Source organism: Myripristis murdjan, chromosome 15, assembly GCF_902150065.1.
Source record: "Myripristis murdjan chromosome 15, fMyrMur1.1, whole genome shotgun sequence".
Taxonomy (NCBI): Eukaryota; Metazoa; Chordata; class Actinopteri; order Holocentriformes; family Holocentridae; genus Myripristis; species Myripristis murdjan.
The window spans coordinates 2,979,432-3,001,460 of NC_043994.1; the positions used below are offsets into that span (position 1 = coordinate 2,979,432).

The 22,029-nt window shown below is 39.9% G+C and overlaps 1 protein-coding gene across 2 annotated transcripts in view; it reads left to right on the top strand.

Moving 5' to 3' along the window:
- gbf1 (golgi brefeldin A resistant guanine nucleotide exchange factor 1) overlaps window positions 1-22,029 on the top strand; it is a 102,226-nt gene that overhangs the window by 79,866 nt on the left and 331 nt on the right. For both annotated transcript variants that reach the window (XM_030069938.1, XM_030069939.1), the window contains 17 exons: window positions 103-196; window positions 2,790-2,966; window positions 3,200-3,264; window positions 3,473-3,596; window positions 3,724-3,795; window positions 4,116-4,210; window positions 4,319-4,472; window positions 6,412-6,637; window positions 7,362-7,519; window positions 7,611-7,860; window positions 12,235-12,455; window positions 15,032-15,182; window positions 16,413-16,543; window positions 17,149-17,250; window positions 17,874-17,987; window positions 18,369-18,546; window positions 21,416-21,613. In XM_030069938.1, the coding sequence (XP_029925798.1) occupies window positions 103-196; window positions 2,790-2,966; window positions 3,200-3,264; window positions 3,473-3,596; window positions 3,724-3,795; window positions 4,116-4,210; window positions 4,319-4,472; window positions 6,412-6,637; window positions 7,362-7,519; window positions 7,611-7,860; window positions 12,235-12,455; window positions 15,032-15,182; window positions 16,413-16,543; window positions 17,149-17,250; window positions 17,874-17,987; window positions 18,369-18,546; window positions 21,416-21,613 (2,510 nt within the window). The remainder of the gene's footprint in view (window positions 1-102; window positions 197-2,789; window positions 2,967-3,199; window positions 3,265-3,472; window positions 3,597-3,723; window positions 3,796-4,115; window positions 4,211-4,318; window positions 4,473-6,411; window positions 6,638-7,361; window positions 7,520-7,610; window positions 7,861-12,234; window positions 12,456-15,031; window positions 15,183-16,412; window positions 16,544-17,148; window positions 17,251-17,873; window positions 17,988-18,368; window positions 18,547-21,415; window positions 21,614-22,029) is intronic.

Consider the following 22,029-nt stretch of genomic DNA (forward strand, 5'->3'; position numbering starts at 1 on the left):
TCAAACATGATATACTGTTTGTGTTTTAAATATATATATATATATATGTATTTTTTTGCACAAGGTAAGTTATGTGTTATTGTGTTATTTCTGTCCATGCAGGAAGTGTGCCATGATATCGGCTCACTATGGCTTCAGCGATGTCTTTGACAATCTGATCATCTCCCTATGCAAGTTCACTACTCTGAGCAGTGAGGTGAGGTGCAAGTCTGAAGTATAACTTTCTGTGGTTCTGATGTAGCCCAGTTTGCTTTGCCATTGTAGAGTTTGGACATACAGCTTAGTTATGAAATTAATTATGCAGTTACTGTACTGCTTGTCTGCCGGAAGCCCTTAGCATAACTGAACTTTGGTAGAGTGTTGGGTTGTATAGTCGCCGGGGCACTACAACTCTACATGGTGGTGAAATATTCGCATTAGTTGCTCTGCGCTCCCCTGGGCTGCTAGTATTTGCTCCTCCTGTGGTCTGTCCTCTCTCTCCCTCACTGTCCTGCACTCGCTTCAGCTTGTAAACAGTCATTAGCTATTAGCTTAAACAGTGAGCTGAAAGAGGCAGGTTTTGGACCAAGCAGGGGAAAATATCACTTTTCATATTACAGCCTTGTGCTTGGTGAACAAGTGGTGTGATAAATGACTCACTGGCTTTCACTTGAGGAGGTTTTCTTGCTAGTTCTCATCAGGCTGTTGCCTCTCAGGCTGACGGACTGAAAGATACCGAGCTGCCGCTCTGCAGGCAGCAGGATGCGGACCAAACCACTGTGAGGCATGGGGGGGGTCATAACTTTTAAACACTTAAAAACCCACTATTTTACATTTATAATTAGCACCGCTTGCATTGCACTTTCATTGAATATTACTATATTATTCAAAATTTATGGACGGAGGGGTCTTGTCCCCCCCGACACCCCCGGGATTTCCGCCTATGTTTTCATGTACCCCCTGCAATGTGCTCGCGTACCCCTAGGGGTACGCGTACCCCCGGTTGGGAAACACTGGGCTACAACCCAAAACTCTACCCAAGTTCTAATTTGCTTTAACCTGAACTGATGTGTGTGTGAATGGGTGAACATGAGGCATACACTGTGAAGTGTTTGCGTGGTTGGTAGACTAGAAAAACATATAGAAAGGCAGTCCATTTACCATGTGACATTTGAAAAGATTTCAAAAAGACATTGAATATTGGCTCAAAATATTGGCATTCGAAAACCCTTATTGGTTTACTCTTAATGATACCCACTATAGATGGATACACAATAGGGTTGGGTTCGAATAAAAATTCAAATCAATATCATGATAATTTCAGACATTTACCTTGACAGTGATAAATGAACGATAATTTATTTTATGCCTGTTACTTTTAAATATTACCATCGCCGTTTTTCTAATTTTCCAAGTTCTTTTTCTAATGAAGGAATTCTTGTCTTCATGAGTTAAAAATTATTTAAGAAAATAATTGATGAAAACACAAACAAATTGACAAGCACTGCACTGCTGCACTGCAGAGCCTCTGAAAATGAAAGTGATACTTCACATTCTGCAGTTGGACCAAACTCTGTTGATAATGGTATCCTGTAGACCGTCACTAGCACTTATTTGATCGTAGATGTGTAAAACTGCTGAACACTCAGGAAGTTAAAAGGAGTGCAGTGCAGAGATTTGCAGAGATTTGCATTTGCATGATTCCACTTGACACATCACTTTCACTAAGGTAAAGACTACTGATTCATCTTTAAAGCACAATTGAAATTTGGTAGAGTGTTGGGTTATTTAGTTATCTTGATGTCCACATGGTGGTGAAATATCCTCATTAGCTATTTTGTGCCCCCATCGGCTGCTGATCCACAATACGCTATTTCCATCTCTCCATTCACTTCCATTGTGTGTCAAAACAGGTCCCAGGATTAGACTTTTAGCACATAAATGAACACAAAAACATAAACAAAAACAAAAACAACTCCCAGTATCAATTTTTGGTGAATTTACAATCATTTGTGTAGTTTTGTAAGTATTATTTGCTTGTTTCTTCTTGATGCAAGGTTGCTATGTGGAGGTTACCTGCAGATGCCACCGGATTTACTTTCCAGTTCAAACAGGAAAATAACCAGAAAATAACTGTTCAGTTTGCTCACAAAATGGGTACTGGGACTTGTTGCTTTTTATATTGGTACAAAGTGCTTTTGTTTGTGTTAATTTATTCACTAAAAGTGTTATTTTGGCAGCTGTTTTGCTGCACTATGGAAGTGAATGGAGAGATAGAAATGCATTATTGTAGATTAGCAGCCCAGGCGAGCGCAGAGCAACTGATGAGGATGTTCCACCACCATGTGGACTCATGTCATGTCCAGGTATCTGTACAACCCAACACTCAAACTATCAAAGTTCAATTTTGCTTTTATCTATCATTACTTACTCATCTTGCGTATCTTCATCAGTTAGGTCAGCATTAGTGCTCATGTTGTCAAGTATGTGGTTTTGTTTTGAGTGAATAAAAGCGATGGGAGGTGGCGGCATGTCACTCTGTGCCTTTTTAAAGCGGACAGCTCATGAACACACTCAGTGGAGAAAGCTTTTACTGACATTACCAAAATGAGGTCAATTTAGTCATGAGAGGTTCTAACCATTGGTATGGGTAAACTCTCTGTGAAGTACCCAGTCCTAATGCACAGGGTTGGAGATTACCTGCAGGGCGTCATTGCCTCTTGCATTGTCAGTGTTTTGACAGGCAGTAATCACATACTACACCTAGCTCGGCTTTTGACCCACCATTGACGTGTTCTCTTGTCTTGCAGTCTGTGGAAAACCTACCTACAGTGTTTGGCAGTAACGGTAAAGCCCAGGTTGCAGCAAAGACGGTGTTTCACCTTGCCCATCGACACGGTGACATTCTAAGGGAGGGTTGGAAGAATATCATGGACTCCATGTTGCAGCTCTTCAGGGCCGAACTTCTGCCCAAAGCCATGGTTGAGGTCGGAGCCTGATTTTAGATTGTGAAACCTTTTCTTTTTCCTTTGATTTTTTTTTTTTTTTTTTGTAATTGTATTTTTGTTTTGCTTTTTGTCAACTGTTGTGTATGCTTTGTGTTTAGATGGTCTGAATCTCTCTGAAAGTATCATTTTCTGAGTTTATGACCAAGGGAATTTCTATATGCTGCACTGCCACCTATTGTCTAATGCTGAGACAGCTGTGCTGTTTGCCTCAGGTGGAGGATTTTGTGGAGCCAAGTGGGAAGATTTCCCTTCAAAGAGAGGAAACGCCTTCAAATCGGTATGCACACGGGGTTAAATTATCTAATGGAATAAAGCTGCCGTGTTTTAAAAACGCTGATTGTTAATATTTTATATAAGATTTATTTAAATGAGCCAAATGTGTAATGATGAAGGATTCTTCAAAACCTGGCCAAGGGAGCAGGAGTGCATAGAGCCACAGCCAAAAACAAAATCATTTACATGACTCTTTCTTTGTTGTGTACTAGTGGTGAGTCAGCAGTGTTGAGTTTTGTCAACTGGCTGACTTTGAGTGGAGCCGAGCAGTCAGGACTGAGAGGACCTTCCACAGAGAACCAGGAGGCCAAGCAGGCTGCCATCCTCTGCATTAAGGTACAGACGGGTGATACATCTCAGTTTGGTGTGTTGAGTCAGGGTGTCCACAGGTTTTCAAACAGCATAAATGCAGCATAAATGTGACATTATCATCATTAGGTTGTCTTTACCTCTCGTCCTGTAGCAATGTGACCCAGAGAAGTTGATCACAGAGAGTAAATTCCTACAGCTGGAGTCTCTACAGGAGCTAATGAAGGTAATTATTCTGAATGTCATATTGCCAGTGTAGCTATATAAAATTGTATTTAGATTCTCCTGCCTTGCCATTTGGGTAGCGTTAAAGAGTAGAGCAAGGCACTAACACTACCAGGGTTAGGGGTTGAATTCCATGTGTAGCACAGTTTATATCAGGTGAAGAATAATAGCTGTCTATTTTTTTCCTGTTGCCATTAAAGCCCATGGAAAGTGTGAACGTACCAACATATGTACTACAATCAGATGCTACTACTGTCTGTTTTAGTCAGTAGTCACAATCCTTGAGACTTTAGCTGAAATGTTTTGCTTTCTCTTCCAAAGGCTCTGATATCAGTCACCCCAGATGAGGAGACATATGATGAAGAGGATGCTGCCTTCTGCCTGGAGATGCTCCTCCGCATTGTTCTTGAGAACAGGTACAGCAGAATGGAGCATGTCTATGGTCACGTGTACGTGCACCGTTCTAAACCCGATTTATTGTGCCACAAACCTACCTAACGTCTTGTCTCTGTTTCTACGTGTAGAGATCGTGTGTCATGTGTGTGGCAGACAGTCCGTGACCACCTTTGCCATCTCTGCGTCCACGCCAATGAGAGCTGCTTCCTGGTGGAAAGGGCCGTGGTGGGACTCCTTCGGCTGGCCATCCGCCTGTTAAGACGAGAAGACATCAGCTCCCAGGTACATGAAACACGCGCACACACGTTGTGAGGGATTGCTTACAAAACTCACTTACCAGGGTTAACGTGACGTTACGGGCTGACATCACCATGTCAGGACAGCAGGCAGGCCAAACGGTGTCATCGCTGGAAGATCACAGTTTAAATCCCCGCTGATAACAACAGCTGATGTGTGTCGAGAAACAGTGTCTTGTTCACAGGAAAAATACAGTTCTAAACATTAATTGGAGCAAAACTATCATCCATATGTATCTTGTAGTTGTATATGTATTTTTGTTTGTGTGAAATAATATCACATTTTTCAAAACAGGTGAATTATCCCTGAAAGTCACTTCAGACAGGAGCCACAGCATTTTACCTATTGCAAAATGTAGTTGTATTTTTTCCAAATCCAAATCCAGCTAACAAATTTACTGACCTTTTAAATATAGAAGACAAATGGTCTTTGTAACTTGTCCACAAAGCTTGAATAACTGGTGAAGTCCCCAGATTAGATAAGGGACTCAGCTGGATAGACCTGGGTCACAGTTGTAATCCTCTCATGACACAGGAAGAAGAAAAATAAGAACTCATTAAGCAACTGAGGGCCAATCAAATATCAGCTGATGAGGAAAAGTAGAGTGAGATTCATTGTGTGCTGCTTTCAGGTTATGTCATATTTCACCTCAGATTAGTAGTTTGCTGACATAATCAGTCATTTGGGTCAGGAGGTCACTGGGACCTGGTCACTCCTGAAAAGAGAGCTTTGTACGATGATAACCTGTGATATGGCACAGTTTGTGAATCGTGCAGCGGAAGATTGAGAACACTGATACTGTGCTCTTGTTGAAATCAAAACAACGTGGCAAACAGAATTGTGCTTTCACGTCATACAGTAAAGAAGAAAAAGATACTACTGCTGTAAACATATAAACAAAGAATTTGATGATGTCCAGGTCTTAAAAATTTTGAAAAAACACAAAAAAAGCAGCCTTCAGCCACTTCTGTATTGTTGGAAAATTTAAATTTAAAGCTAATTAAAACTAATTAAATGACTGTCAGTAGAAATAATATTGAATATGAACTGTAGAGTCCCTGCTCCATGTGGAACCGTCATATCACGAAAATTAGAATTCTAATGAAACACACGCACACATTGTCACTTTAAGCACGGTAGTAAGATGGAAATTAAGAAATGATGGTCAGGGGGGAAGAACCACCATTACAAAAGCTTTGCACAGTAATTTGTGGGAGTACCAATAAGGTGGATGACCTGACCTCATAGGAGGACAGAGACCTACATTTAAACCCCATGATGTAATGCTCAAACATCAGCTCAGCGTCTCCACGTGTCCTGCCGAGTGCCCCGCATGTAACAACCATTTGAGGTCTTAATGCCACGTAACATCAGGGTCATTGCTGTGAACAGGTCAGAATAACACCTCATGCCTTTATGTAATGATCGCAATAAAAACCTTATGTGTGTTTATGACAAATCTAGGTGAATATCTGCCTTGTCCACTTGCTCACATGTGCTGTGATGATATTTCTGGCTAAAGGAAGTGAATATTCAAGCCCTCTGTATATATGTTAATGTAAATACAGTGAAATAGGTGCTCAGTTTTGTGAATTGTTTACTTGGGTTCGGATTTTATCCACGTTAGCTAGTAGTTTTGCTATGAGATCCAGCGACCAGAAATACAAGGTCATATCAATAGCAGCATGTACTGTCCAGCTTGTTTGACACATTTGTTGTATTAGATGGTTTTTCATTTAATTTCAGCGTGAAAAACATCCTTAACAAACCAGAAAGAAAAAAAAAAACATTTTTAGGCCGTGGAACCACACCAGTTTTGTCACGGAAAACCATGAAAAAGTCATGAAATTTCACATGGGGGTCACAGTGGGAAACATGATGTAAAGCAGGAATGCACCCCCTCTCCCGTCCCCCACACCTATAGGTGCTCCTTTCCCTGCGTCTCCTCCTGATGATGAAGCCACATGTCCTTTCTTGGGTGAGCCGAGAAGTTGCCTACGGCCTCCATGAGCTACTGAAGACCAACGCAGCCAACATCCACTGTACAGATGACTGGTACACCCTCTTCTCCCTGTTGGAGTGCATTGGAGCCGGGGTGAAGCCTCCGGCCTCCTTCCAGCTCACCACCACCAGCAGCAGCAACGACACAGGTCCATTTTTTTCTCACTGTATCATCACTTTGTGTCCTTTACTTAAAGGAAAAATAGCCAGTGTCAAGCATGGGCCTCCAGTTATGGATCATTGAGGGCAAACCGTAATACATTATTTGTTTCTCATTTCAGTATGCAGAATATTACAGTATTTAAGCACTCCTTAGCTCCTTAATTACTTACATCTCCAAAACTGTCAGGTGTCTCCTCTCCTGTCTTTGAAGATGCTATTCACAGTGGACAACCATGTGTTTGTCATCGTTCAGAGCTGAGCCCCTTAAAAGTCACCATGAAATGAAAACTTTTTAGCTAATTTTCCATGCCCAGATAGTCACTTATTAAACAATATTGCAAACAATTTGCAAAATTTAGATATTTTTTGTATCATAATTCCATTGCTACTTCTTACTGGAAAACAGTGCCGATTCGTGGTGATACCATGAGCAACTAGTAGGCGTGAACAAACATTTCAACCAGTAAAAGCATCACATTTAAACAGTCACAAATGAAACTACCTTCCTTTCCATAACTGATTGGTTTACACTTTTGAAAGATGCCTTTCTGTGCTAAGTCCCATTCCTCTTTCAACAGAAAGTACATAAAATTAAGGAAGCAAGAAGCTCTCAAAATGCTGTTCATTGTCACTTTAAGCAATGTGTTAAGATGCTTCATACAAGAAGTAGCTGAAAGGAGAATGAGACTTTTCTGTGGTGTGTTTCTTCAGGTGCCCAGTCAGATAGTGAGCTGTCATGTGATCATGCCACCGAAGTGAGTTTAGACCGGGGCTACACATCTGACTCGGAGGTCTATACTGCACATGGCAAATCCAGGATGCCTCGATCCACAACCGACGTGGATGTAGCAAGCAGCGGATGGCTGGTGGTCAGCACACACACATTAACGCACAAGTATACTTACACTGAGGGCCAAATGATTCCTTATCCTACATATCTCTATTAAATTCCCTCCCCAGGTTGGTAAAGATGACCTGGAGACCAGCAAGACACCACCAGCAAGCTCTAAGGCTCCCTTGAACCACCCACTGGTGAACCAATACAGTCTCACACTGGGCCAGGACTTGGGCCAACATGACACCAAGTCTCTCATCAAGTGTGTGGAGACGCTGTCTTTTATTGTCCGTGACGCAGCCCACGTCACCCCCGACAACTTTGAGCTGTGTGTCAAAGCCATCCGAGTCTTTGTTGAGGCCAGTCTCAATGGAGGTGAGATGTGTTTGATGATTATGATGACTCTGACAATATTTTGCCCTTTGAAACCTGGACAAATTCACTTGATGTCTTTCAAAAATAGGCAATAAGGGAATGACCTAAAACTAACAAGCAATAAGTAAAAAACAACAAAAAAACAAAAAAACAACAAAAAAAAAACAACAACAAAAAACGGATCAACTACAAGACATACCATGGAAATTTAGGTTTTAGAATTTAGAAGACAGGATCACCTGTTTTATATTTCTGTAATTACTGTAACTCCTTGAAGTTAATACAGTTGTTCTTGCAATAGTTCATACACACTTAATACAAAATAGTAAGGAACCCATGGTGTTTTGTAGCAGAGCAAGGAGGAGGAATCATGGAGAGAGGAGGAGGCAGGAGTGTGGTGAGGGAGGTGGACATAAGCTGCAAGACACAGTGGGAGGAGGGTCGGGCTAAGGGGTCAAGCCAACATTTTTATGCAGTTTTGGACTGTAAAAACTCCACTACACATCATCAAGCTCAAACTTTGTTTACTTATTTTGTGGATTAACTCAGTTATTTTTAGGAATTTTAGCTGGGGGCAATCCACCTCAATGGCAGGAGGCTAACAGTTAGCATTCGGAGCATCCAGCCAGTATCCAGCACTCAGCAACAATGAGAGGAAGAGAGCACCACTACTGTCCTACACAACAGCTGGAGGGGAAGTGAAATAATATCACATTTTCAAACTTATCACTTAAATACCAACCCCTTACCTCTACCCTCTGTCTTGTTGCTCTTCTCCACCTTCCACACCACACTCCTCTGCATCCCCCTCTTCCTCTCTCCACCCTTCCTCTTCACCGTCTGTCCCTGAACCCTCTTCTCCCCCCCACCTTTTCCATTCATCCTTTCTTGTTATGTTTCTGATCTACAGTAATACAGGGATTAAGGTTGGGAAATGGCAGTGGTGCACTTTGTCTCTGGCATGGCTGATGGCCTATTCATTTCTTCCCAGTGCTCCAGGCCATTGGATACACGCTGTCAACACAGCTTTACGCAGTCGAACAAAAAAGATGGGTCGATCAAAGCGCTAAGCTAAGGCATGGCGCTAATCTCTATGAGATACTAATAGAAAGTGCAAAACCTGCGATTACTGTTTTGAGCTTTTGTGGCCTTGTGTGGATATCCTTTTGTTAAAGGTGATTTCAGGATAAATGGAAATTCTTGGAAAGATGCCATAGCCTAGCAGTTGTTTTGAAGAGTGTTCCTTCAAACATGAGGCCGTCTTGGGTGTAATTGCTTCATGACAAGCTAGATTGGCATGACGATGGACAACATCACATAAACACAGGTGTTGGCCCATGCTCTGTGCCAGTGGAGTGTACCAAATACACTCTGGCATTTGTAGCAAATGTCCTCTGCAGTCCTACATGGTGAATGAATCTATATGGCTTGTTCTATGCCTGTTGCCCTTTTACTTTTACTACCACTGATCCTGCAGTCTTAATACAGGGTAGATGGAGGTTGTATTTGGTACCATTTTGCAAAGGATTGATTTAAATTATGTTACTGTTGGCGTTTTGTTGTTTATTGCATGATGTGAAGTAGAACATGGTCCTGGATCAACATCCCACATTACGTTCCTGGACCAACACTGCCATCAACCAGACAGCCTAGTGACATCATCAGTGTCCTGCTCCTTTCAGAATTACTTTGCGCTTGTTTAACTATGTCAGTACTTGTGCAGTATTTAAAAATCTGTTGTTTTTATCATTTAATTGTGTCTGTATTATTTAGTAGTAAGAACCATTGCATCTCCCGTGACCCAAACACAATAAGCTAAAGATTTGTGTAAACCTATATAAACAAGTCTTTCATGAAAGGAAAAACACCCTTTGGCTACAACAGTAGCTACAGTATGTACATTCCTACCTTAACTTACTAGGCTACACCTGCTACAACTGCTGGTTTTTACTGAGGGGCAAAATCAAAGTGGGCACCAAAGAATATTTAAATCTATTATCTGAACCAGGGCATCCTAAAGCTGCCCCATTAATTCTAATTCTGCTTGATCATATTCTGAGTCGAGGACATGAGACGAGTCACAGCTTATTTTGTTTTGTTTAAAGTGATTGTTTGAGTTTGATTAAATTTGTGTGTAACAGTCAATACCACTATATAGGTATAGTGGTATTGACTGTTACACACAAATTTAATCGATCCTCCAAGTTTGACCCATTAACTTCTTGCTTGTTGGAAGAACAAGCACGTCACCTGCAGTGTTCATCTTCATCTTCCAGCAGACAACACGATTTTGAGTTGCAAGCCAAAGCTGAAAAAATGTTAAAAAGGATGCACAATAACACATTTGTTTATCTACGCTCTTTCCCAGGCCCTTGCTTGCTAACCGGTGGATGTACTTTGTTTCTGTGTCACTATGCAACAGCTCCCCTGAGCACTGTATGTTTTTTAACACACCTGAAAGGTCAAGGCATAGTGATACAGAAACATAGTTCCACCAGTCATCCATATATTGCATCCAAGTTGTTATGGATAACAATAGGCTTGTGGTCTCCAGTGCCCTTGAGGTCAAAATAATTTCCTCTGTTTTCTTTACATTCAAAGAGAAGTGGTTCTCATCACACCATTCCACAAACCTCCCTATTACAGAGCAGTATGCAAATAAGTCATTGTTCTAGTGTAAAAGATGCAACCTCATCTGAGAATTTGATGACATAATTTTTAGGATCCATGCTTCTCATTTTGTTTGTTGTACTGTGTGTATAACACATGGTAGCTAGCATGCCCCTGGATGCTCCAGTACTTAACTTACTTACTTACTTCTGAAAGAGTGCCTTTGACATTAACCTGTTGTGTACAATTCGTTAAAAGCAGGTGATAATGAAAGGGTTCACATTCAGTTCTTTTTTGACCAAAAGATTGGGCTGTAGTGTAGTAAACATAGAACTGAAGTCAGTGAATAAAAGCCCTGCACATGATATTCAGTCTTCCAAATGTTTGGAGATAAGATGCTTGTAATGGCATCGGCAGTCTGTGCCATACTTGTGTCTGCAAACTAAAAAGGATCTTAAAGATCACTGACTTCACTGACTGTGAAATTGATAATGAGTCTTTCAAAACGTTTCAGGAGTTCAGACATCAATGCAACAGGTCTATAATCATTTTTTCTACAGCAGGATTTCTTGGGAATGGGGATAATTACAGACTTTCAAATAATGGACATGATGTGTGAGTCCAAAGACTTTTGGAAAATAAGAGAGTTGAAACTAGGACCATTGATCAAGTGGGCACCACCAAAACAACAATGGAACCACCAAAATAAGTGCAGTAATACTTTCATACCCTTTGAAGAAAGGATGAGACCGCACACATTAGTAAGGAGGTGTGGGCCTCCAAGCAAACACAGTCATGTTAGAAATATAAGGACACACACACACACACACACACCTCCTTGACTTGGGTTTATTCTTGGCCACACTTCGGACACCCTGAAGAAGGCTCTGCTTGAAACATTGAAGAATAAAGCTAAGTCAACCAGTTTGAGTGTCCAGCCTTTCTTTATTTCTAATATTAATTTGCACACCTTTTGAGTGTTCTGGACAACAAACATGGTTTATGTCTGTGGACGAACTGAAAGCATTCATTGTGTTCTTTGTGCCTCTTTGTCCCCATCTCTATGCTGACATCTGGTGGTCACCTCCTCAAATGAATCGTTGCTTGCTGGCCCTGTTAAATGATCTCTACAGCTTTATGGCCATTCAGACAGCTTCTAAACCCTCATATTCCCCCAGTGCCTTTGTCACGCTTTTACTCCAGTCATCGTTACTCAGAATAAAAAAATTTGTGTTAAAAAAAAAAATGCACAAATTTTTTTTTTTGTGCATAACCCTTTCTTAGTGTACCACTACCTTTAATTGTTAACTTCTTCACCAATATTTTCATTTTTTGGAACTGGAAACTTAAGACCACAAATCTTCTCTAGTCTACAGACCACCTCTGCCTTCAGTCTTAGGACAAAGTTGCTTCTAAATTCAGAAATCAAATTAAGTAAAGGTAAATCAGAAGTGGTTAGGGTTAGGGGCAGTATAGGGGCAGTTTTGTAAATTTTTGGACAGCCAGTCATTTAAAAATGTATGTCTTAGAACCATATATAATGGTATGGATCCTCACAATTTATTTATTTATTTGTTTGTTTGTTTGTTTGTTTGTTTTTCTTTTTTCTTTTTTATGCTTTCTTTTAATTGTTTGATTCTTGGTTTGCACTGAGATGTATTTGTATTTACTTCATCTTTACTTATGCTTAAATCTAGGTTGGAACAAAGCACTTGAATTACGTGACATGATGTATCTCTATAAATTGTAATGAATACCACACAGGCTACCGGAACCATGACAAGAAGAAGAGCCACAAGTATGATTCCTCCAAGTCGAGGGTGAGGAAGAAGGCTGGCGGGCGGGAGAAGGAGGGTGGAGGTGGAACGAGACGAGGCAGCGGCCGGGCGTCCAGCCAGCGTCCCTCACGCTCCCACAGTGACGACGAGGAAGACGAGGGTGTCCCGGCCAGCTACCACACGGTGTCATTACAGGTTAGTCAGGACGTAAGTACCGCAGCCCTCTTTACCCTTCTACCTTTTATTACTCTGAGCTCAGCTCTCCCATAAGCATCACAGCTCATGGATGTTTCCCGCCAACAAATGTTTATCAGGCATCTGAAGGCACTTTTAGATGCCATGTGACACTAAAACACACCATGCAAACCAGTACATATGAACAGGGTGTCTGCAGGTCCTTCAAATGCAAATAAAGAATAAGGCCATAGAAATTATTATATATTAATAGTTTTAATTTCATCTTAAACATTTCATCAAATTCCATTTTACTTCTTGCAAACTTTGTCATGCATCATCATCTTATGAATCAGAGTCAGTATTTTTGATGTCATAAAACTCTACAGTGCTACAGTAATGCTCTGGCCTACAAATTGTATTTTCCAGATCTAAGAATGCATGTTTGATACAGACCAAAGATTATTAAGTAACGTAATGATGAAAACTCAGTGTGAAAAACATTTTCGTTAACTGAAGTTAAAATGAAAAAGAGGCCTTACAAAAAAAACGATGACTAACTGAAACTGCATTTTGTGTTTACAAAGCTAACTAAAATAAACTAAAATTATAGAAAAAATGTCTGTATTGTCTTCGTCAGTTTATATGATTGTTCATCTGTCTGAAGTTTTTTAAATGGTATAATGTTTTGTTGAGTTTTTATTACTCAATATTTTTCTGGCCTTTCTGAATTTCTAACCCCTGACAAATATCCCATATTACAAAAAACAATAAAACTAACACTGAAACTCAGCAAAACAAAAAAAAAATTGCTTCATAAACTATTTAAAGCTGAAATTGAAAACAAAGTCAAAACGAAATAAAAATAAGGACGAATGAAAAACTATAATAACCATTTTAAGTTTTCTTCTCTGAAACCTAAAACTATGATACAAAAAATATCATTCCTACTAAAGCTGCAAATCGGATCGCAATCTCAATACCTGTAAAATTAATCACAATATGATTTTTTAATTTAATTAATTAATTTATTTATTTATTTTTGCCATATTATTCAGCTCTAGTGTGTTGCAGTGTAAAAATGTGGTTCCATTTTTGTAAAAGGGACAGACATTCAAAATCACTTTTATGGCTCTTAAAACTTTGTTAAATGTGTCCTAGAAGGGACTTAAAAAGCATCAAACTGAAGTGTCTGATACCTGTCGACACCCTGATGAAATTTGTGAGAAGTACTGTTTGAGGTGATTGATCACAGAGATGCTTTTGGGAGACCAGGGCTTTAGCTCCTAAGGGAACAATAAGGAGGAATGCAGTGTGAAACAGTTTGTTGTGTATATACTGGCTATATTCAAATGTTCAAGCACACCTTCCTGTGCATTTGTCTTGCAGAACAAATATAGGACAATGTTTGTCTGTTCCAAACGTTGCACCCCTCCTGATAGTATCCCATTTGTCCTGTGCTCCTGCTATTGTGTTGGGCTTAAGTACTGTTGGGGTGTGGCGTGACAGCACTATGCCCGTGTTCTTTTTTCCTCTCTCTTTCTACACAAACACACAGACAAAGCTTTGCACACATCTGTTATTCTGTGTGTTGTGTGGTTAAGAGAAAAATAGTCCATCTCTGCTTCTGGTCGCGTTGTCTCATTTCCTGGCATGACCATGACCACAGCCTCGTATGTCCTGACTTCAGGATGACTGATTAAAACTGGGAGAAGTCTTCTTGTCACTCATCAGACTCATCTTAAAATGTACCTTGTGAAAGGGCTCTTTACCTATTTTCAAGAGGGCTGTTTCTGGTAATACATTTAAACAATGCAATGAATTTACATGTTTACTTAACAGTCCATGAACTTCAAAATGTCATGTCAGTTAGGAATGTATTTATTTATTTATTTTGGTCTTTAGATTAAAATTATAACAACAAAACAACAACAATCTATAGCTGTACAGAACGTATAATAAAAAGGTCTGCAATAGACAGTATGTGTCCATAGAAGTTTGGAGAAGACTTAGCTTATTGCTCCTACCCTTCTCACAGACCAGAAGGCAGCAGTCCATATATATACATATCCTCTATACAATATAAATTTCATAAGCTCAATGGATATGATAAGGAAAGACAAAATGTAAATGAACAGCAAACATGAACCAGCAAGTACAGAGAATAAAACCACAAAACTTCCCACATACCAATTGTGTGAAGATATCACTAAAACACTTAAAACATTTTTATTGAACTAAACTTTAGACAGTCACCTAAAGTGGTTCCATAAATTCACCCCTTTATTGGAGCTTTTAGCTTGGTCCTGAGCCTTATTTTCTTGAAAATACTTGTTCCTTTGAGGTCACAGTCTTTCTAATTGCAAATATATTTTGATTTTTTTTTTTTTTTTTAAATAGATTATATTAGGTTCTAGGACACCACAATACCAAAGAATCAGTAGTAATGCACCCCAGCTTGTTGGTTGTATGAAATTAGTTTATTTTTCAAACTCCACTGAAATACCAATTCATATCCAGCATTCAAGTTGTGTCAGTTATTGTTCCACATTTGGCATGTGGTCAGCCCAGCAGTGTTAACACTGGTGTCGATTTCTGTGGCGGTGCAGCTGTTAGACCTGATGCATACACTGCACACCCGGGCTGCCAGCATCTACAGCTCCTGGGCAGAGGAGCAGCGCCACCTTGAGGCTGCAGGCAGGAAGATTGAGGCCGACTCCCAGACCTTATGGACCAGCTGCTGGTGCCCACTGCTGCAAGGTCGGACTTTCTCAAAGTATACATAGCTTACTGTTATTAGTGTATTCACTCACACTACATTAAAGGAAGAAGCAGTTTGAAAGGGAGGGGCACACCACATTATTTAGGGTGAGTTTTAGGAAGGATAAACCCCCTCAGGTTTATAATCTGAGCTCTGGTAACCCATGGCATTAATTTAATAGTTTTAACTCTCTTGAATCCAATGTTTTGTCCACAAAAGCTTAGAAAATGAACATGACACTTGTTAAACACAAATTAAGTTCATTGAGAATTAATTGGCATCAATTTTTTTTACCGTACTGTAATAAAGTGGTGTGCCATCCCCTTTGAAACCACATAGTCTGTAAGCATTGTATGTCTGTTCTTATTTTGTGTGAAAGTAGTGCTAAATGTGCTACGATGGAAAGAGTGCAAAAATATCCAAGTAGAAATGAAATGTGGTGCTGTAATTTCATCATTCTGCACCTTTTTTGGAGAGCATTGTTATCACATAATCTATAATCTTTCATCTTATATCTCAGCACTGGCCTGAAAAAAAAAACATTTATTTTCAAAGGTCCCATCTTCTGCACTGAAAATCCAACTGCCTTGAAACTTGCTCTTCCTCCATCTTTCCTAATTAAAAAAGGTCAAAAATTTAACTTAAACCAACACTACTCATGCAATTTTAATGAAACTTTGAGGAATGATGCATCTTGGCAGTTTGTTTGATTTTTTTTTTTTTTTTTTTTTTTTTAAGTATTTTAGCTTATTGCTGAGGTTCAAGATGAAAATTTCAAACTGTGAAAGTCAGTTGCGCCAAACCAGCCAGGTGATTGGATGAAACTCGGAGGGATGATGTATGTTGTGTTGCCCTTAAGGGTCTCTGCATGCAGTTTTCTTTAAAGGTGCTGCTTGGTATTGCTCTGACCTTGGCATTATTCCTACACATAGAGATTTAATTCAAGAAAAAACATACACTTGACTTTGAAGCTTAACTCAAACATCCAAGTTACTGTTGAGCCTTTCTCACATTGAATGGAATGCAGTATGTCATAAAAGGCAAGTAAATCACTAGCTTTAAAGAAATACTTAGAAAAACTCCTAGTAAACAAAAAAGCTACTTAGTTACAATAATGAGGGTACTTGTAATTTGTCGCATTTAACCCTTTCCATTGTGGCATGTTTACAATAGAATAAAATCACTTTTCCACCACAGCTCATGTTGTTCCTTTTCATTGCCCCCTGAAGGCATTGCTTGGTTATGCTGCGATGCCAGACGACAGGTCCGTATGCAAGCCCTTACGTACTTGCAGAGGGCGCTGCTGGTCCACGATCTACAAACACTAGATGCCACTGAGTGGGAGTCCTGCTTCAATAAGGTAAGGATGGCATGGGGAAAACAGCCAAAAAATAGCCAAAAAACAAACAAATAGCTATCCTGATTTTTTTTTTTTTAAATATTTGTTATCAGTTATAATTAAAATTTTGAACAGGTTGTCATACATTTAAAATGTAAACTTTTCATCTAAACTAAGCTTGTGATTGATTGACTTCATTCAGCAGCTAAATGAAGGCATGATATAAGGTAGAGCATGCTACGTACCACTTTTGGACAGTCAGGTATTGATATTGTAATATTGACATATATTGACTTATTGATGAGATTATAGCATCTTTGCACCAGATAAATGTCCATTCTTAAATTATGCAAAACAAGGTTAATTGATATACAAAACATCATGTCTGTTAACATTTAATATCCTATCATGGTGTCCTTTTTCTCATACATTTGTAGTTTCAAAACATTAATCAGGTGCCGGTGGTCTGTATGCTACATGACCCTGTATATAGTAATATAACTAATATGTTGATGTGTGTGTGTGTGTGTGTGTGTGTGTGTGTGTGTGTGTGTGTGTGTGTGTGTGTGTGTGTGTGTGTGTGTGTGTGTGTGTGTGTGTGTGTGTGTGTGTGTGTCTGTCCTCAGGTGCTTTTCCCCCTGCTGACTAAGCTACTTGACAACATCAGCCCAGCAGATGTGGGTGGCATGGAGGAGACCAGGATGAGAGCTTGCACCCTGTTGTCAAAGGTCTGCATGAAAAGACAAGACAGTTAAATTTGTTGCAGTAACTCAAATTTGTAAACTAGACTGCCTTATCCGAATATTGTCCTTATCCATTGTCCTTATAATATTACGTAATGGGCCTATGTCCACACCACAACCTTTTCAAGGTCTCTCTCCTTTTCTAGCACAAGTGTCATATATTTAGTCACTGCCCAACACCAGTTCTTCCATGAACCCCCATGATGGTTGTGATAATACAGTAGATTTGTGTACTGCACAGCGTCTGTATAGGGATGGAGCAATATATCTGCAGACTATCGGTATCGACTGTCAACGGCTTTAAAAAGCCACATTAGCATTGGCCCAGTACTGCTTTTACTGTTGCTGTTTGGCTAATTGTGAAATTGGCAATCGTGTGAGCTTATTTTCTAGGAGTGTGTCACCTAACACAACTGTAAAATTGACAACCGTGTAAAACGAACCATGTTTCAGTTAAAACAAACAAACAAACAAAAAAACAAACAAACAAAGAAAACAAAGCTGTTGACATTGACATTGGTATCATATCTGCCATTTTGGGCAGGGAGATATCTGATATCTACATTTGCCTCTATATATTGTGCGTCATATCTTTTCCTTTTCTCCAGGTGTTCTTGCAGCATCTTTCCCCTCTGTTGTCCCTGCCCACCTTTGCTGCCCTGTGGCTCACTATTCTGGATTTCATGGACAAGTACATGCATGCTGGCTCCAGTGACCTACTGGTGAGGAGACACAGTCGTACTCTGAAATGCCTTTGAAATGACACATCTGTTACAGGGTTGCACCTAACTGATACATTGGGTGGATATTGGCCTTTTATTCAAACGTGGATATGGTCCACTCGGTGTTTTATGCATCTGATGTAATAGAGCTTAACTGATGAATACCAAACTGGTTGTCTATGGCTTAAAGACAGTTTCAGAGGCTTTTCCTCCCTGCTGAGAATAAAATGTAGGGGGAAACATGATATTGAACAAAACCTAATTTCTTTGTTTTATTACTATTTGTATTTCTGTTCACTCTGAATGGAAATATGGTCATTGGTAGGTGAGTCCATCTCTCACCTTGGTGATATCCTTTCCTTTTGGTTTGTGGCCTCATAGTTGGAGGCTATCCCCGAGTCTCTGAAGAACATGCTTCTGGTGATGGACACGGCAGGGATTTTCCACAGTGCTGACTCCAGGACAGGATACTCTGACCTGTGGGAAATAACCTGGGAACGAATTGTCTGCTTCCTGCCTAACCTGAGGGAGGAGCTCTTCAAACAGACTGTCATACCAGGTACACAGGAACCTTAACCCCTCACCATTCCAGCCCTTTCTTCAACTTGTTTCAGTGAGGGGACAGGGTATTCAGGGGCAAATACAAGGTCAACAGTAGAAACCAAATAGAAGAAGTCAGCATCATCTGAATAATGGGGACCTGAAGATTGATTTTAGATATAGCTCAACACTGTGTCTCAAGTTATTATAAATGTGTGATAAACATTCTGTTTTTGTTGGGCGTCTTTTGTTTTTTTATTTGTTTAGAGTGTATAATGGGTACAGCATTATGATAGGAGCCTGTGGTGGCCATTGCCATGATCAGTTATGTGTCAAAAGTTGTTGTGATTTTTATGTTGACACCATTTGTTACACAGATTTGGTGCAAAGATTTAGCCATTTTTATGACTCAAAATTTAATATCAATGGTCAGAATCCCTCCAAAATACCACATTTGGTCACGAAGACCTTTTGAACACCATAGATAAATTCATACTTTGATTTGGTATCAAAAACGTCTTATATTTAGAGATTTCTGTAAGAAATTTCTCTTTTATTGGATGGCAACATTTTGTTCAAAAGAACACACATGACCCAAACTGCATGGGATTAGCATAAGATGAGCATGTCTGCAAAGGGGAAACCTTTGGATCCCCATAAAACTCATTTTCATTCAGATATCTTGAGTTCAGAGGTCAAGGGACCCCTCTGGAATTTTGCATGACATCAGTTGATTCTTTAGGTTATCTAGTTCCATATGATACCAGTATCTTCACCCTAGCTTTAAAACTGAGCTCTCTACTGCCTCTGAAAGAGAGTAGGTCATTGGGACGGTAAGGGGTTAATGTGAAAGTATCTAATTCAAAATATTTTGACGGTGCTGCCTGTTGCATTTTCAGTCATCACTATAATGGTCAAGGTAATCAGTACCTTGGTATAATTAACAATAAACAAATAACAACATGATGGAGATGGTCATTAACCTCATCTCAGGCATGTGGTATTGTTAAGACAGCAGTATAATTGAAGTGTAATTGAACTTGCACTGCCATTGAACATGGTTCTGCAAGCTAATGGCTGTATAACATGAACCATGACCTGTTTATTTTGGACACTCCATGCCAGATAGTGGACCTTGCAAATCACAGGGTTAAAGCATAATTGAACCTTGGTAGTGGTGGCTTGTATAGTTCCCTGGGTGTGATGCAAGTCCACATGGTGGTGAAATATCCTCATTAGTAGCTCTGTGTTCCCCTGGGTTGCTAATCTACAATACTGGATTTGTGGCTCTCCATTCACTTCCAGAGCCAATCAGCTTCCAGACTAACACTTTTAGCACATAAAAAACACCAACAAAGCAGATTCCAAAATAAAAAAAACAGGTCCCGGTGCCCATTTTTTCACGTGTAATTATAGTTATTTGTGAAAGTTCAGGCCATTTCTTCGTGGCGCAAGGTTACAAAACATAAGGGTCCTGGAGACGCTACCTGGACATGCTACCTGCCACTTTCCAGTTCATATAGGAAAATAACAAGGAAAGAGTTGTTTAATTTCCTCAAAAAAAAAAAAATGGGTACCGGGACTTTATAATCTTTTTTCTTGGCATTGGTTTAGGTGCTAAGACTGTTATTTTTGAAGTGAATGGAGAGATAGAAATACAGTATTGTGGATTAGCAGCCCAGGGAGTACAGAGCAGCTAATGAGGATGTTTCACCACCATGTGGACTCATACAATGTCCAGGTAACAATACAGCCTCTACCAAAGTTCAAAATTGCTTTACCTGAAATAGACGGAGTTGAGGAAACTTGGAATAATAGTTAGGTCATGAAAAACCCTAGATTTTGTCTTTACAGCTTGAATCTTGCTGCCTTGTGCAAATGCAGATTGTTGACTCTCAGTGTGTTTGAGATTTCTCTCCAGGAGTTTGTGGTCAGCTCTGTCATTATAATCCCTGTTTGCATTTTCACTTAAGTTCACATATCAACTTGCAACTTCAGATGGATTCATCTTGAAAAGGGCCAGTTGAAAGACGAACCCAATGGAAACAAAGAAATTTAACCACAAAACTCGCAGCTGATGCACTCAACCATATAAGCCGAGCAATGCCAAAGTTTAAACTCCAACCTTATGTCACATTGTGTAGCCAGACAGTTTTTCCTCAAAGACATCATAGACTTGGTTAGCAGACTATTGGAAAGGGTGTTCCCTTCTCTGTTTGACCTCTACTGGAAAAGAAATCTATTGTGTGAAAAGAGGCCATTGTACCCAGGAGTCTGGGTTATTTGAGTTATTATCCAGTTAGCTCTGTGCCTTCAGTGTGACTGAAGGATGTAGATCACAAAAATGTGGTTGCAACTCATTGTTTTTTCCATGTCAGTAGTGGGTTTGCTTTTGATATTGGTCTGCAACTGAAACCAGGGACTTGAATCAGTCTATAAGAATAATGATTCCCCTTAGAAAATGTATAAACTTTAACACCAGCAAGATAATTGATGGACAGTATACTGACAATTTGGCCCCTGTATTACATTGCATGCAGTGAATAATGATAGTACAGATTGGACAGAGAGGAAATTTATTACAACAAAAGTCCTATCCACATGGGAATTAGTATTGCAGATAGCTGTTAATGTAATATTGCATGTCAGTGAATTTAATGAGTGACCCAGACAGCTAACATGTATTATTTTATTACTTCCATAAATTAGTAAGGGGAAACATCATTCCTATCAGATTCTATATATGGTTTATGCCTTGAGTGGATCTTTGCAGTGACGCTGTCTGGATGGGACTCAAGGCTTGCCTTGAAGCCATGAGTATATGTTATCCCTGCCTTTCTGAGCCACACAAATACAGCTAATTGTTCCTATGTCTTCTGTGTTTTTAGACCCAGTGCCCAATGCCCCAGCAGAGCCTGTCCAACCGGCGCCCCCTGCAGGCCGGCCTCCTTCCCCTCAGGTCTCCCCATCACCTGCCCAGACCCCCTCCCCAGTCCCAGTCCCGGTCCCAGTCGTTGCACCAACAGAGCCAAAGACTCCCAGTAGGCCAGCATCGCCCCAGGAGCCCCCACTATCCAGTGCCAATGGTAACTACACGGAGCATTTCCTACCTCTTGAAGCAGCTGATAACTGATACATATGATAGCAGATACTACTATGCAATAGCAGTAAAAGCCTCACAAACAGCCTCATGGGAAATTAAAACTCTCTGATAATAATGATCATGATGATGATGTTGATGATGATAAGAAGAAGGAGAATATAGCATTCATGGATACTTGTTTAATTTCATAATTTGATTAAAAACTTCCACTAGAATCAATTATTTGATTCCTTTAAGTCAGTATAATGTTGATCAAATCTACAGTCAATATGTAATCAATGAAACTGCATCACATCCATCGTACCAGATGTGGATGCACCCGCTGTAACGTAATTTTAATAACATGTCATGATTGTCTCAGTATGTCACTTTAACCTTATTTTTCCAGTTGTGTACCAC